At 43.3% G+C, this 16,215-nt stretch overlaps 1 protein-coding gene across 2 annotated transcripts in view; it reads right to left on the bottom strand.

Moving 5' to 3' along the window:
* Positions 1-16,215, bottom strand: part of thsd7ba (thrombospondin, type I, domain containing 7Ba) — a 1,218,118-nt gene that overhangs the window by 329,838 nt on the left and 872,065 nt on the right. For both annotated transcript variants that reach the window (XM_085986643.1, XM_085986644.1), the window contains exon 15: positions 3,156-3,410. In XM_085986643.1, the coding sequence (XP_085842769.1) occupies positions 3,156-3,410 (255 nt within the window). The remainder of the gene's footprint in view (positions 1-3,155; positions 3,411-16,215) is intronic.

Here is a 16,215-nt window from a genome sequence, read left to right as displayed (position 1 = left end):
AAGCATCTTCGCCTGCTTTAAATATTTATCCAGTTTTCTCCTAAAAGATGCACTGGTCTCTGCCTCAACCACTTCTTGTGGCAAACCATTCCATGCTCCAACAACCCTCTTGGTAAAGAGATTTCCCCAAACTTCTCTCCTCACTCTCTTAATGGAAATTTAAATGGATGACCCCCTTGTCACTGACCCCCCAGACAGAGGAAATAGTTGTTTCCTAATCACTCGAACAAAACATCTATTAAATCTCCACTTAGCATTGTCTACTCCAGTGGAAATAGATCCAGCATCTCAAGTCTCTCCTCATAACTACAGTTTCTCATCCCGAGCATCACCCTGGTGAATCTATGCTGTATAATTTATTTGGCTTTAATGGCTTAAAGGACATAATTTATTGGCTTGAATGATATAGACCTGAACATTGTTGAATTGTCAGCGAACACCCCCACTCTTGACCTTGTGATGGGGAGAAGGCCATGGGTGAAGCAGCTGAAGATGGTGGGACTGAGAACGCTTCCCTTTGGAGCTCATACAGCGATGTCCTGGGTCTGCAATGATTAACCCTGAACAACCATGACTATCATCTTATGTATTACTGGTGAGTAGTTGTCACTTGATGGCACTATTGATGACACCATCTACCACTTTACTTATGATTGGGAGGAAGCTGATAAGGCGGTGATTGGCTGGGTTAGACTTATCCTGTTTTCTTATGGATAGAACATACCTGGGCAACATTCTACATTGTTAGGTGGATGCCAGTGTCATAGCTGTACTGGAACATGTTAGCTAGCTTCATTGTGATGCACCTTTAGTGCTCTTACCAACAAATATATATATAAAGCTCTTTAAAAAAAAGCATATATTTACAGGAGTTGAGTATAATTTTAAGATACTACTACAAGTCAGACAACATTTAGAAATTAAGGTGACCCAATTTAAATGCCTACATTTAAGAGGCCTACATTCATATACATCTTTTATTACTCCAAATCTTGATTTTGGTTCTAAGGTTTATGAAAGAAAATGGATTGCAACCTAGGCTCATGTCCATACCTTATCTGTTTTTATATGATGATGAACAATCAGGAATACAACCCGTAATGTTCTACAGAATGAAATCCTTATTACCATATCATTAATATGAGATGATATTGTAACCCAGAACAATCATTTTAATTCCCTTATTACACCAAAAGCCTTTATAAACAGTTTAAGTTTGTAATGTTAATCAATCTATTATAATAACCATAAAATTATCAACTCTGTAATTATTCAAAATTGTTATAGAAGGAATGGCAGGTAACCTTGAAATCTCTTGGGTTCCTGCCAAAGAACGATTGACAGACATAACACATTTACAAGACACAAATTGGATACACATCAGCATATTACTAACTTTGGTTTTGATATAATTAGGACTTGTGTGCCATAGCAGTCACATTGATATCGGATGTTTAAATGTTTCATCCAAAACTCTGCTGCTCGTATCTTAACCTTCACCAAGTCCTGTTCGCCCATCACCCCTATGCTCGTTCACCTACATTGGCTCCTGGTTCAGCAACACCTCGAATTTAAAATTCTCATCCAAGTGTTCAAATCCCTCCATGGCCTTGCCCCTCCCCATCTCTGTATCCTCCTCCAGCCCTGCAACCCTTCTAGATCTCTGTGCGCCTCCAGTTCTAACCTCTTCTGCATCTCCGAGTTCCATCACCCTAACATTGGCGGCCGTGTCTTCAGCTGCCTAGACCCTAAGCTTTGGAATTCCCGCCCTAAACCTCTCTACCTCACTACCACTCTCTCCTCCTTTATGATGCTCCTTAAAACCTACCTCTTTGACCAAGCTTTTGGTCACCTGTCCTAATTGGCTGAGTGTCAAATTATGTCTCATAATGTTCCTGTGAAACGCCTTGGGATGTTTTACTTTGTTAAGGGTGCTATATAAATGCACATTGTTGTTGCTGTTATATCTTGGTATCAGCTGAGTTAATTTATTGGAGACAATCATTCACAATCTATGTTTTCTTTTTTACAAGTCGCAAGAATGGGAATTATAGCAGAGCACCAACAGTACACTGTTTGTGGTGATATCAATTGGTTTTACCTTTGCATCAGTGTAAACTGGGTACATAACCATCCAGAGCACATTTAGACAGAGCTATGAAACTATATTCAGGAAATAAAACTGCACACTATTGCAAAACCAATTTTAAAATAGTCTCATCCATTGGGGCTTCGAGCTGTTGTAACTTATTTTCAGTAGTTTTAATGATAACAGAGTAGAAGCTCCTGACAGATCTCTCTGAACATTAAATCAGTCGGACAGCCCTGAACTCAGAGCATGTTCTATTGACCCCTGATCAAAGCATGACCAGCACTTTGCAAAGACTGAATGTACATTTGCTACTTTAAAATACATTCTTCCTCAAAATTTGGAATTCTGCTGTTATCCATTGCCAATCTATTTTAATTGTTATAGGGGAATTTGAGACGTGTAACAGACACATATAATGCATTTATATCTAATATCAGTAAATCAGAGGCACAGTAATTTGAACATAATGCTCAAACTACAGTTCTTGATCTCCCTTAGAAAAATGTCTTTTATTAAAAATCTTTCAGGAACGGGATGGTGCTTTGATTAGCACAATGTCCTTTCATCTACAATACCAGGGTTTGAATCCAGCTCAGATTCTTAGGGGAACATCAAACGTAACCCACTGTTAATGGATGCAAGCGCACAACACAAAATTGCTCATAGTTCAACGCAACTTTGCACTGAACTGGAAACCTCAGAGACCAAAAGGATGTCGAGCATGTGAAATGGAAAGAAAATTACATGAGTGCAGTAAAAGGATCACCTGCCGAAGTTTGGGTTTAAGCATATTGTCAGTATGGATTCGGTGTTTATTTTGCACTTGGCCATTCTATAGCTAACCTGGAATACTTGCTATCGATACTGTGCGACACAAGTGGAAAAACGTGTTCTGTTCTTTAGCATTCAAATCCCTCCCCTTGATGGACACAAAACCATTACCCGGCAAGCTACCAAAAAAAAAATCTTAAATTACAATATTTACTAAATTCTGATCTTTAAGAACACAATTTCTACAACTCATCGTAACTTTAATCAGAATTGTTACATAACTGTGACATACCAGAATTGCTACAAAGACTGGGGTTCACCAATTTCTTGTTTTGATCATAGCAGGCAACGGCTCGATAACGTACACCCTGCCCACAGACCTTGATGTCTCCTTGAACCTTCATGCTAAGTTGCAGTGTCACCTTGTTTTCGGGAAGAATACAATCTGACCAATTCCCTTGTGGTTGACTGATAAATTTGTCACATGGGCAAGTCTTAGTCTCGACTAGTGGATCCTTGTGGCACTTCTCTTTCTTCTTGCTTTTTCCTAATTGAATAAAAAAAATCCTTACATTCTTAACTTCTTCCATAATTCAATTTTTCTGATGCTGTTTGACAGTCATTTAGAGAGCAGAATATTTAACCAAAACATTATTTCATGCCATTTATTCTTCACCAAAATGTATACAACAATCATCATCTCTGTAGGTGGGAGTCATGACCTGAGACATGTGATGAAATTCCAAACTAATAAATTACTTCTTATTCACATTTTGTGATGTTTTGACTTTTTTCCCCCAAAAGTATTTGGAAAAAGGGGTTGTTTTAAAATGTTGACGTTTTAAAGCGAAGTGTATTCACACCAGTTAAAACAAAAGATACTGAAACAATACATGGTTAAAATGCTTGTAAGCCAAGCTTTGGTGTTATTTTCCCATAGGCTGTAAATAATAAGCAATTTATTAGCCTGCCTCAGTAATTAATAAACACAATACCCCTTTTTCTGGATACTCTCTAGTCCCTTTTGACTGGGAACAGAGACAGGGACCGGAATTTTCTGGGGTGTCAGTGGGTGGGATCGGTGGCAGGTCAGGTGGGAAAGTGTTCTTTTTTGACAGCAGATTGGGAACCCACTGTTAACCCGCTGCAATGCGCCTTTCCCAATGTCGGGTCTGTCAGTGCTGAGTAGACCTGACAGGCAGTGGCGGGTGACTCAATTAAGCTCATTATAATGTACTTACCAGACCCTTAACATGCTTTTTGTACCTTACGTTTTAAACTTTCACTTCATGGCCACGGGAAACGTGCTGTTTGGTGACCACGTCTGTCAACCTGAGGCAGGAGTTCAGTGGACATTGCTCCAACTGATTCCTTGACAGCTTCAAATGTACAGTAAAAGACAGAGATCATGTTCTCAGCCACAAGCTGTTCTTCACTGCATTTCCACAACAGATTCAGCATGCTGCAAGTCTTTCCACAAGCCATTCCTTTCACACTCATCACCATTGCGGGGAGTACCGTTATGTCTCATCATTCACTGCAACTCACTGAGGCACTTCCAAAGGTGCACACAAATCTGTCCAAGACCGGAAAGTGATGAAAATAAAGATTTCAATGTTTGACAGCACATTAATAGAAACTTTACATAAACATTGGATAAAACACCCAAGTGGCTGTTAGTTGGTATGATTGCACTAGGATGAGGGTGAGCGTGATGGGTAGCTAGTGAGATGGGAAGTGATAATGTAGATAGAGAGGGATGGGTGGAGGTGCAAGGTAAGTTGGTGTGAGTAAAGATGTGCAGGAGTAGGGTAGGGAAAGCAGAGTGATGGGGATGTGATGAGTAGCACAGCAGGATGAGGTTGAGTGTGGCTTTGCAGTAATGTTTCGTGATCTACTGAGATAATTGAAAGGTTTGCGCCACTGCAGCCTGGTCCTCCTGACCACATCCCTGCTTGTGTCCTCCTGTGCAATGTGCAACCAGGCTGCGTTGATCTGGAGCGGTCTCTTCTGCCCATGGGAAGGGAAGAGGACCTCCCTATGTGCTGTGACTTCCTCCATAAGCATATGGAGGGAGTCATGGGAGAACCTGGGTACAGCCCTGCACCTCTGTGCAGTGATTATCAGTGTTTGCAGCACTCCAATGCTGTAGAACACCGACAGCACAAATGTCAAAAGAAAGTTGGCCATGGTCCCTTTAATGAAATCGCTGATGACGCGTCATGAATGACGTCACCAGACCCGCTTCCTCTAATTGGGCCGGGTAACACACTGGGTGGGCTTAACAAACCCTATCAATGTAAATTCATTCTAGGCAGCGGGATGGAGCCAATAGCGGGGTCGTGATCTGCCACCGACATCATCTGCCCCGGACCCGCCCAGGTGAGCAAAATCCCAGCCCTTGACACAGGCAGTCTTGTAAATTTTAAACAGAAAGTTGAGGTCAACCTTTGGCCAGGCTCAAAAAGAGAATGCAGGAGGTTAGTTAGTAGTTATTTTCTTTTAGTCAAGCAAGATAACCTACTGATATGGGGAATAACAACAGAAAATGCTGGAAATACTCAGCAGGCCAGGCAGCATCCGTGGAGAGAGAAACAGAGTTAACGTTTCAGGTCTGGGACCCTTCATCAGAACTGGAAAAAGCTGGAGATGTAACAGATATTAAGCAGGTGCAGAGACGGGGGGGGGGGCGGGGTGGTTAGGAGGGGAGGAAGGAATTGAAAGAACATCCTGTACTTTTGTAAGAGGCAGGAAAGATAAAATGTTGCAAATGGGAATGGCAAAAATCATACTGCATGAAAAATGGGGGCAGGGATAATTATCTGAAATTGTTGAACTCGATGTTGAGTCCAGAAGGCTGTAAAGTGCCCAATCGAAAGATGAGGTGCTGTTCCTCGAGCTTACGTTGAGCTTCATTGGAACAATGTAATAGGCCGAGGACAGAGAGATCAGAGCGGGAGTGAAGAGGTGAATTAAAGTGACAGGCGACTGGAAGCTCAGGGTCACCCTTACGGACTGAACGGAGGTGTTCCGCAAAGCGGTCGCCCAATCTGCGTTTGGTCTCCCCAATGTAGAGGAGACTGCATCGTGAGCAGCGAATACAGTATATTAAATTGCAAGAAGTACAAGTAAATCGCTGTTTCACCTGGAAGGGGTGTTTGGGGCCCTGGACAGTGGGAAGGGAGGAGGTAAAAGGGCATGTGTTGCATCTCCTGCGCTTGCACGGGAAGGTGCCAGGTGAAGGAGAAGGGCTGTTGGGGGTGATTGAGGAGTGGACCAGGGTGTTGCAGAGGGAGCGGTTCCTTTGGAATGCTGAAAGGGGAGGTGAGGGGAAGATGTGTTTGGTGGTGGGATCATGTTGGAGGTGGTGGAAATGGCGGAGGATGATCCGTTGAATGTGGAGGCTGGTGGGGTGAAAGGTGAGGACAAGGGGAACCCTATTGTGGTTCTGGGAGGGAGGGGAAGGGGTGAGAGCAGAAGTGCGGGAAATAGAACGGACACGGTCAAGGGCCGTGTCAACCACAGTAGAGGGGAATCCTCGGTTGAGGAAAAAGGAAGACATGTCGGAAGCACTGGTATGGAAGGTGGCATCGTCAGAAGAGACGTGGCAGAGACGGAGAAACTGACAGAATGGAATAGAGTCCTTACAGGAAGCGGGGTGGGAGGAAGTGTAGTCCAGGTAGCTGTGGGAGTCGGTGGGCTTGTAGTGGATGTTTGTCGAAAGCCGATCGCCAGAAATGGAGATGGAAAAGTCAAGGAAGGGAAGGGAAGAGTCGGAGATGGACCATGTGGAGGTGAGGGAAGGGTGGAAATTGGAAGTAAAGTGAATGAACTTATCAATTCAGGGTGAGAGCAGGAAACGGCACCAATACAGTCATCGATGTACCAGAAAAGGAGATGAGGGAGGGGATCTGAGTAGGACTGGAACAAAGAATGTTCCACATATCCCATGAACAGGCAGGCATAGCTAGGGCCCATGCGGGTTCCCATCGCAACACCTTTAATTTGAAGGAAGTGAGTGGAGTCAAAGGAGAAGTTGTTCAATGTGAGAACACGTTCAGCCAGGCGGAGAAGGGTGGTGGTGGATGGGGACTGGTTGGGCCTCTGTTCAAGGAAGAAACGGAGCGCCCGAAGGCTGTCCTGGTGGGGGATGGAGGTGTAGAGGGATTGGACGTCCATAGTGAAAAGGAGACGGTTGGGGCCAGGAAACTGGAAACTGTTAAAGTGACGGAGGGCGTCAAAAGAGTCACGAATGTAGGTGGGAAGAGACTGGACAAGGGGAGAAAAAATAGAGTCGAGATAGGAAGAGATAAGTTCCGTGGGGGACTATGAGGTTGGCGGCCATGGAGGGAAGATCTCCAGAGCCCCATCTGAATGAATTTCGAGCTCGGCACGATGCTGAGCTCTTCTTCTGTCGCCTTCGTCTCCGTGCCCACTTCTCTGGCCAGGAGTCTTCCCCCCGCAAGGCTGATCCTTTCTCCTGCTTTCTAAATTCTCGTTCTACTTGGACCCCTCCCTCTGGCCTCTTACCCTCTCTAGATCTTTTCATTGCTAACTGCCGACGTGACATCAGCCGTCTCCATTTCCCTGCTCCCCTCTCTCACTCCAACTTACCTCTCTCTGAATTTGCAGCACTCCGTTCCCTCCGATCCAACCCTAACATTATCATTAAACCTGCTGATAAGGGTGGTGTTGTTGTTGTTTGGCGAACCGACCTCTACCATGCGGAAGCTGAACGCCAACTCTCCAACACCTCCTCCTACCTCCGCCTGGACCATGACCCCACTAGCAAACATCAAGCCATTGTTTCCAAGTGTGTCACTGACCTCATCTCCTCTGGAGATCTTACCTCCATGGCTGCCAGCCTCATAGTCCCTGAACCCCGCACAGCCCACTTCTACCTCCTTCCCAAGATCCACAAACAGGACTGTCCTGGTAGACCCATCGTTTCAGCCTGTTCTTGTCCCACGGAACTTATCTCTTCCTATCTCAACTCTATTTTTTCTCCCCTTGTCCAGTCTCTTCCCACCTACATTCGTGACTCTTCTGACGCCCTCCGTCACTTTAACAGTTTCCAGTTTCTTGGCCCCAACCGTCTCCTTTTCACTGTGGACGTCCAATCCCTCTACACCTCCATCCCCCACCAGGACAGCCTTCGGGCGCTCTGTTTCTTCCTTGAACAGAGGCCCAACCAGTCCCCATCCACCACCACCCTCCTCCACCTGGCTGAACTTGTTCTCACATTGAACAACTTCTCCTTTGACTCCACTCACTTCCTCCAAATTAAAGGTGTTGCGATGGGAACCCGCATGGGCCCTAGCTATGCCTGCCTGTTCATGGGATATGTGGAACATTCTTTGTTCCAGTCCGACTCAGGTCCCCTCCCTCACCTCTTTTTCCGGTACATCGATGACTGTATTGGTGCCGTTTCCTGCTCGCGCCCTGAACTAGATAAGTTCATTCACTTTACTTCCAATTTCCACCCTTCCCTCACCTTCACATGGTCCATCTCCGACTCTTCCTTTCCCTTCCTTGACTTCTCCGTCTCCATTTTTGGCGATCAGCTTTCAACAAACATCCACTACAAGCCCACTGACTCCCACAGCTACCTGGACTACACTTCCTCCCACCCCGCTTCCTGTAAGGACTCTATTCCATTCTCCCAGTTTCTCCATCTCCGCCGCGTCTGTTCTGATGATGCCACCTTCCATACCAGTGCTTCTGACATGTTTTCCTTTTTCCTCAACCGAGGATTCCTCTCTACTGTGGTTGACACGGCCCTTGACCGTGTCCGTTCTATTTCCCGCACTTCTGCTCTCACCCCTTCCCCTCCCTCCCAGAACCACGATAGGGTTCCCCTTGTCCTCACCTTTCACCCCACCAGCCTCCACATTCAACGGATCATCCTCTGCCATTTCCGCCACCTCCAACGTGATCCCACCACCAAACACATCTTCCCCTCACCTCCCTTTTCAGCATTCCGAAGGGACCGCTCCCTCCGCAACACCCTGGTCCACTCCTCAATCACCCCCAACAGCCCTTCTCCTTCACCTGGCACCTTCCCGTGCAAGCGCAGGAGATGCAACACATGCCCTTTTACCTCCTCCCTTCCCACTGTCCAGGGCCCCAAACACCCCTTCGAAGTGAAACAGCGATTTACTTGTACTTCTTGCAATTTAATATACTGTATTCGCTGCTCACGATGCGGTCTCCTCTACATTGGGGAGACCAAACGCAGATTGGGCGACCGCTTTGCGGAACACCTCCGTTCAGTCCGTAAGGGTGACCCTGAGCTTCCAGTCGCCTATCACTTTAATTCACCGCTTCACTCCCGCTCTGATCTCTCTGTCCTCGGCCTATTACATTGTTCCAATGAAGCTCAACGTAAGCCCGAGGAACAGCACCTCATCTTTCGATTAGGCACTTTACAGCCTTCTGGACTCAACATCGAGTTCAACAATTTCAGATAATTATCCCTGCCCCCATTTTTCATGCAGTATGATTTTCGCCACTCCCATTTGCAACATTTTATCTTTCCTGCCTCTTACAAAAGTACAGTATATTCTTTCAATTCCTTCCTCCCTTCCTCACCTCCCCCCCCCCCCCCCCCCGTCTCTGCACCTGCTTAATATCTGTTACATCTCCAGCTTTTTCCAGTTCTGATGAAGGGTCCCAGACCTGAAACGTTAACTCTGTTTCTCTCTCCACCGATGCTGCCTGGCCTGCTGAATATTTCCAGCATTTTCTGTTGTTATTTCAGATGTCCAGCATCCGCAGTATTTTGCTATTATACTGATATGGGGAAGTGTTTTCATTATTTTGTATGACTATGTGAAAATACTGTCAAAACTAAGTCAATCCAACCATGACTGTTGCTTTGTATGCTCACTCACTGTGAAAAAGAGCAACTTAACAATTCATATCTGGTCTCACCTTAGCAAGTGTTTTTTCAGTCCGTCTTCAAGGAGATTGAAGAAGCACACATGCAAAGAACACAAGTATCCACTTCGGATCTCAAGGGGCTACTACTATTACACCTTTAGGTTACACTATCAATATAGTTAGATATTAGGCAGTAAAGCACACTCCTAAACTTAAGATGCTCATATTGCTTACTGGAGCGACTAGTAAAATCATTTCTAAGGTAGGTCTCTAAACTTGTAACATACATGTTACTTGATGAGGCCTGGTAATTCTGGTGGGAAGTAAAAGAAGAACTGACCTCCATTATAAACAGAACCATTTACCCATCTTTTTTTATAATGGGCCGGATTTTGCTGCAAAAGTAACGGTGAGGCTAACAGCGCTTACCGCTATTTAAATGCAAATCGGACAGCAAGTTCTGGTGACCGCATATGCGCAGTTAAACGCAGAAATCCAGAAGTTGCTGTCTGAGATGCCCTGCTCCTCCAAAAGCTGCGTGAAAGCGACACCTCGCCATCTGACTCAACATGAAATTGCTGTACTTACCTCATAGATATGCCCTAAATTCACCAAAAGAAGTTAGGCTTGTCCATTCCAGTCTATGTACAGGAAACTCTCGTTTAAATGGCACCTGAATATCCGGAATTCTCTATTAACCGGCAAAATTCATACTCCGAAAACAACACCTCAATAACCGGAAATGTGGCCGAGTCAGAGTCCGAGTCTCCCGCGGTGGCCGAGTTAGTCAGTGGGGGTAGTTCTTCAAACTGCCACTACTCGGCTTCTTGACGCTCTCGGAAGTCTGAACACCTCAATAACAGGAGTCTGACTCTCCCGCGGTGTAGGTGAGTACCCAATTACTGTATGCTGCACATTTCTTGATTTTTTTAAATTTTTGTTTGTTAAAAATAGCCTCGGTAGATAACCCTCTCTGTCATCCGGAATTTTTAATCAACCGGTACCATCCCGGTCCCGTCGGCGCCGGATACCAAAGAGTTTCCTGTACCCTTTTAACAGTGTGGTAAGTGTTAATTACTGCCAAACAATCTCTCTGGCACTGAAAACCAACTTTTACAAATTTGGAGTCTCATTCCTTCAGCTTTTAATTATTGTTGGAGATTTTTAAAAAATAATTTAAATAACATTTTTAAAAAACGTTTTCTTTCTGTCTCTTTTTATCTCTTTTTCTTAATCTAATCTTTCTTTCCCTCTCTTTAATTTGCTTTCTGTACCTGATTTGACATTGAATTCAATATTCTAACTGACACTTCCTGGTTCAGACTCTGTGTTGCTCATTAACGATTCTTCAATCTGATTTGTTAAGGAGATACACAGTTGCTTTCCCTGTTCACACAGGTCCCAGATGTCCTGTAGAGGGTGCTGTGCTTTTTGAATAACAGCAACTTGCTATGCAAAATCCCATAGAAAGTCTATGGGCAAGTGCAATTGTAACGCATTGCTCAGAGCAAGATTTGGCCCATTATGAATAAAGTATTCCTGTCACCTGTTTGCTAATATGTAGCAAGGTTAGCTGTTACAGAATCATAGAATATTACTGCATTTCATCCCACATGGGATACCTAGTCTGGCCATGCTCTCTTGCTTACTTCCCATACTCAATGGCCCGTATTTTCCGATCGAAGGCTTCCTGCGTGCGGAGGCCTCCGATCTAGAAAAAATCTACGCCCTCACCTGAGGGCTCCAGAAGTCCGGCCATTTCCACTCCTGGGCCTCTCCATGACGAAATGCGCAGGGCTCACATATCCCAGGGGCGCATGCGGTTCACAAGCATCCCTGGGATCACGTGGGCCATGGGGAACCAATGAAAGACGGGAATCTCCCTTTATACTTTTGACAGCTTTGCCTGTCAAAAGTATGAATGGAGATCACTCCAAAAACACATCAAAACATTAAAAAAAAAATTTTAATCACATTTTTAAAATTAATTAAAATTACATTAAATTAAATATTTTAAACAAAAATTTAATTTTTGAAAAAAAATTTATGTTTTTTACGGGGCTAAAAATAAACTTATCTTTTTTAAAAGTATTTTTAAATTATAAATGAGTAAAAGAAATTTTTAAAACTTTTTAAAACTCATGCTGGTAAAAGCAGGCCTTACGCCTGTTTTTACCAGGCGTACGATTTTTAAGGGATTTCAGCGGGCGGAGGTTGTGCAGAAAGCGGAACTCTCCCCCCGCAGAGGCCCTTCTCCCGGGCAGGCGGAGGATCTTGTAATGATATCAGCAAATAGAGATGGTATTTGCCTGTTTGATTATGATGCCTTATCAGCATGTTTGCATGTATTGATTGCTTGTGCCTGACCAGCAGAGGGCATGTGACCGAGACAAGCAAGGCAGTTTAGTTTAGTTTCAGTTTCGTTCTAGATGCATCACTAGCATCGCTGTATAAAGAGTTGAACAGACTTTAGATTAAAAGACATTCTCTTTCATAAATGTCTCGTCATTGAACCCACAAAGAAATCAATACATGGTGTCAGAAGTGATTGAAAGAGATGAAGAGAAAAAATCTGAAGTTAAATCAGCTCTCCACAAATTAGCAAGCCAAAAGAGAACATCGTTGCTTACCATTGGAGAATAGCTAACGAAGTGAAAAAATGGAAGGTTTACACCCACCGGTGAAGCTTCAGTTAACAGGTAATGTGGCTGAAAATTGGAGGAGGTTCAAACAACGTGTGGGGTTGTATTTAGCGGCAATCGGAGCTGACAAGAAAAGTAATAAAAAGAAATCGTCACTGTTCTTACATGTCGTGGGTGATGAAGCGCTGGAGGTGTATAATAACTTCACATTCGCTGCTGATGGAGACAAAATGAAACTAGATAAAATAATGGAACAGTTTGAGGCCTACTGCATACCTAAACGTAACGTGACGTTTGAGAGGCACAGATTTTTCACATGTGTACAGAAAACGGGAGAGACTATTGATCAGTATGTGACTGAACTGAGAAACAGAAGCAAATCATGTGAATTTGGGGGACTGACAGACTCGCTGATAAAAGACAGACTGGTGTGTGGTATTCCAGATAATGGTCTAAGGGAAAGACTGCTAAGAGAGCAAGATCTAGACCTGGGAAAAGCCATAGCACTGTGTAGGGCTACAGAGACTGTGAAGTCGCAAGCAAAAGAGCTGTTCAGTGATAGTAGCTGCAACGTGGATGCAGTGAGTAAGAGGATTCTTGACAGATCAGAAGTGCCAGTTTTCAGCGCATGCGCTTCACAGCTCGTACACACCCGTAGGGATTGAAAAATACGGGCCAATATTTTTCATTTTAAAACAACAATATAATTCCCTTTTTAAAACACTTATGGACTTCGCTTCAACAGCCATTTTTGGCAAATAAATCTGCATTCTAACCATTTCCTGTGTAAAGAAATTATTTCTAACCTCTCCTTTCACTCTTTTTATGAATATTAAAACATTTTGTCCACTTCTTACTGTCTCACCAAACAATGGAAACAATCTACTTCATCATAACCTTAACATTCTCTATCAAGTCACTCCTTATCCCTCTCAGCTCCAATTAAAAAACCAGAAATTCTACAGTCTGCCTTCGTAACAGTAGCCTCTCATTCCTTGAACATGTTAGTGAATCTACACTGCACATTTTCCATTGCTTTTGTATATTTTCTATTATGGTATGCAAATAATACTGCAAAAGTGGCATAACTGAGGCCTTCTAGTAGTTCAACATTACCTTGTAGCTTTTGCTTTCTGCACCTTTACATACCAAACCAAGGATTCGATGAGTCTTGTTTATTGCCTTATCTACGTGCTCTGCTACCGTTAAAGACCTGAGTATCTGCACACAAAGGTCCCTTTGGTTTTCTACTCCAAGCAAAATTTTACCATTTAAGGTATATTTCCTTTCTCCCCAAAATATATTTCTTACTCCCAAAATATAGTGCTTCACATTTTTCTATACTGAACTGCATCTGCCCAGCCTGCCACCTATCTGTCTATCCTGCCAGCCAATCTATGTGCCCCTGCATTCTTTCACAATCCTCATCAAAAAGGCACTTCAAATGTTTTGCTCTTCAAAAAAATATTCAAAATACCAGCCCTACACCTAGTTGGTTCTAAAATAAGTTCCGTGCCCTGACCTCAGCCACCCGTACTGGTAACACATTCCAATTACTGGTTACCTTCAACAAAAAGAAAGACTCGCTGACATTGGTTCTAATTTTGCCTCTCACAATCTTAAACCTCTACTTTCCTACCCTGATGTAACTGGAAGTATTGTTTTGGGTTTACTTTCTCTATCCTGTTAAGTATCTTAAATATCTCTATAGAGAGCTTCTTTGAGATATCTCTTTCAGGCTGAAAAATCCCAAAGTATTAAATCATTCCTCAAAGAGCTTTAAGACTGGGATCAGCATCATTACTGTCCTCTGGACTGCCTTTTGGATCCAGGTGGCCCCTTTATGTCACAGTGACCTAAACTCTATGCGGTACTCCAAGTAAAACCTGACCAGGACACTGTAACTTCCACAATTCTGGGGATTTGAACTCAACTGATTAGGCAATATAATCCAGCATCCTATTTGCTTTACTTATTGGCATCTCATATTATTTAGAAATGATAAAGTGTTGATATTCATTCAACTTCTCCCATGACAAGTGCTTTCCTACCCATGATGTACATATGGCTTCTGTTTACACTGCCAACATCCAGTACTACTTTCAGAAACTGCTGAAGTTTTGAGAGAGAAAACAATTCAGGAAGATATCTGAAATTGAAAAAAAACACTGTGCTTTGCCATTATCTGTGACAAACAACCTTCTCTTTTTAGCTCCAAGGAGCTTTGCTTTGTCAGCTTATCTCATCTATAAAAAGGTCAGTTACCTCCCTGGAAAACCAACTTTCACATCACCATGTTCTGTCATTTATCCAGATTTGACATATTGGCCCACAAACTTAAACAATGGTAGATCAAATGAATAATTTAATATTAATGACCACATAAATTATCTGGATGTTCTGGGTAGCATCTCATTGGAGAAACAAGTCAATGCCAATAGCTCGTTGATCATTTCAATTTTTCAGCCTTTGATTCAAATTTTACATGTCAGTTTATTCACCAGTCCTCCATTAATCTACAACTATACCAGAATTAGCACGACAGTCCTGATGTCCTCATTATTGTACCACAATAATTTCAAATTACCCACTAATACTTCGTGAAATAGAACACAAGTACAATTAATGCCACGAATCTGCCAATTTTATAAACTCAAGTATTAAATATTATTAAAACAAAATACTGCAGTAGGTAGAAATCTGAAACTAAAACCAGAAAAAGCTGGAGATACTCAGCACCGGACAGCATATTTGGAAGAAATGGCGTTGATCAAGTTTCAGGCATTAAGACCCTTCTACTGATGCTGCGTGACCTGCTGAATACTTCAGGAAATGTTCTGTTTTTATTAAATATTACAATAGTGAAACAAACATCTGGTCAAATTTAGAAATTAATTGGACTTTTCTGAGGTGGGCAGGAGGCAAATAGATGAGCAGAGAGCAAGCCTATGGTCTGAGAGCAGGATGCTGAATTTTAAAATTAAAACCATTTGGGACACAGGAACAGGAGCAGACCAGTCAGCCCCTCGAGCCTGTTCTGCCATTCAATGAGATTATGGCTGAGATTATCTTAACTCCATCCATCTGCACTGTCACCATATCCTTATATATGTTAGTCTAGCAAAAATCTATCAATCCAGAATTTAAAATGATTAATTGAACTAGCATTTACTGCTTTTTGTGGGAAAGAATTCCACAAATCTACCACCCTTTGCGTGAAGAAGTGTTTCCCGACTTCTCTCCTGAATGGCCTGGCTCTGATTTTAAGATGATATCCCCTTGTCCTAGACTCCCCCACCAGCAGAAAGAAAATTCTGTCTACCTTATCAATTTCTTTCAAAATCCTAAAAACCTCAAACAAATCCTTAACTTTCTATATTCCAGGGAATACAAGCCTAGTTTATATAATCTCCTACTAATCTAACCCTTGGAGGCCTGGTTACATTCTGGTGGATCTGTGCTGCACTCCTTCTCAAGCCAATATATCCTTTCCAGAGTGCGGTGCCCAGAATTGTATACAGTACTCCAGATGTGGTCTAATCAGGGCTTTGTATAGCTGTAGCAAAACTTCCTCCCCTTTATATTCTAGCCCTTAAGTTATAAAGCCTAAGGAGGAAAAATTCAGTTGTTTGCGCCACCCGTTAGCACCTTAAGAGGGTGCTAATTGGGGCGCAAAGCAACTAGCGCCCGATCGCGGCGATGTTTGCGGCGCTCGTGAAATTAACTAGATATTTTGCGGCGGCGCTAAACACTACCGCCACGATCTCCTGCGCCGGCAGATCGTGACGTCAGTCGAGTGCGCAACGCCCCGATAGCGCCCTGGACCGG

This window comes from Somniosus microcephalus, chromosome 4 (assembly GCF_052327205.1).
Source record: "Somniosus microcephalus isolate GS21.2 chromosome 4, FLI_Smic_1.0, whole genome shotgun sequence".
Lineage (NCBI taxonomy): Eukaryota > Metazoa > Chordata > Chondrichthyes > Squaliformes > Somniosidae > Somniosus > Somniosus microcephalus.
Note: the sequence above shows the minus strand (reverse complement) of the source record. Positions and strands in the feature narration are given on the sequence as shown.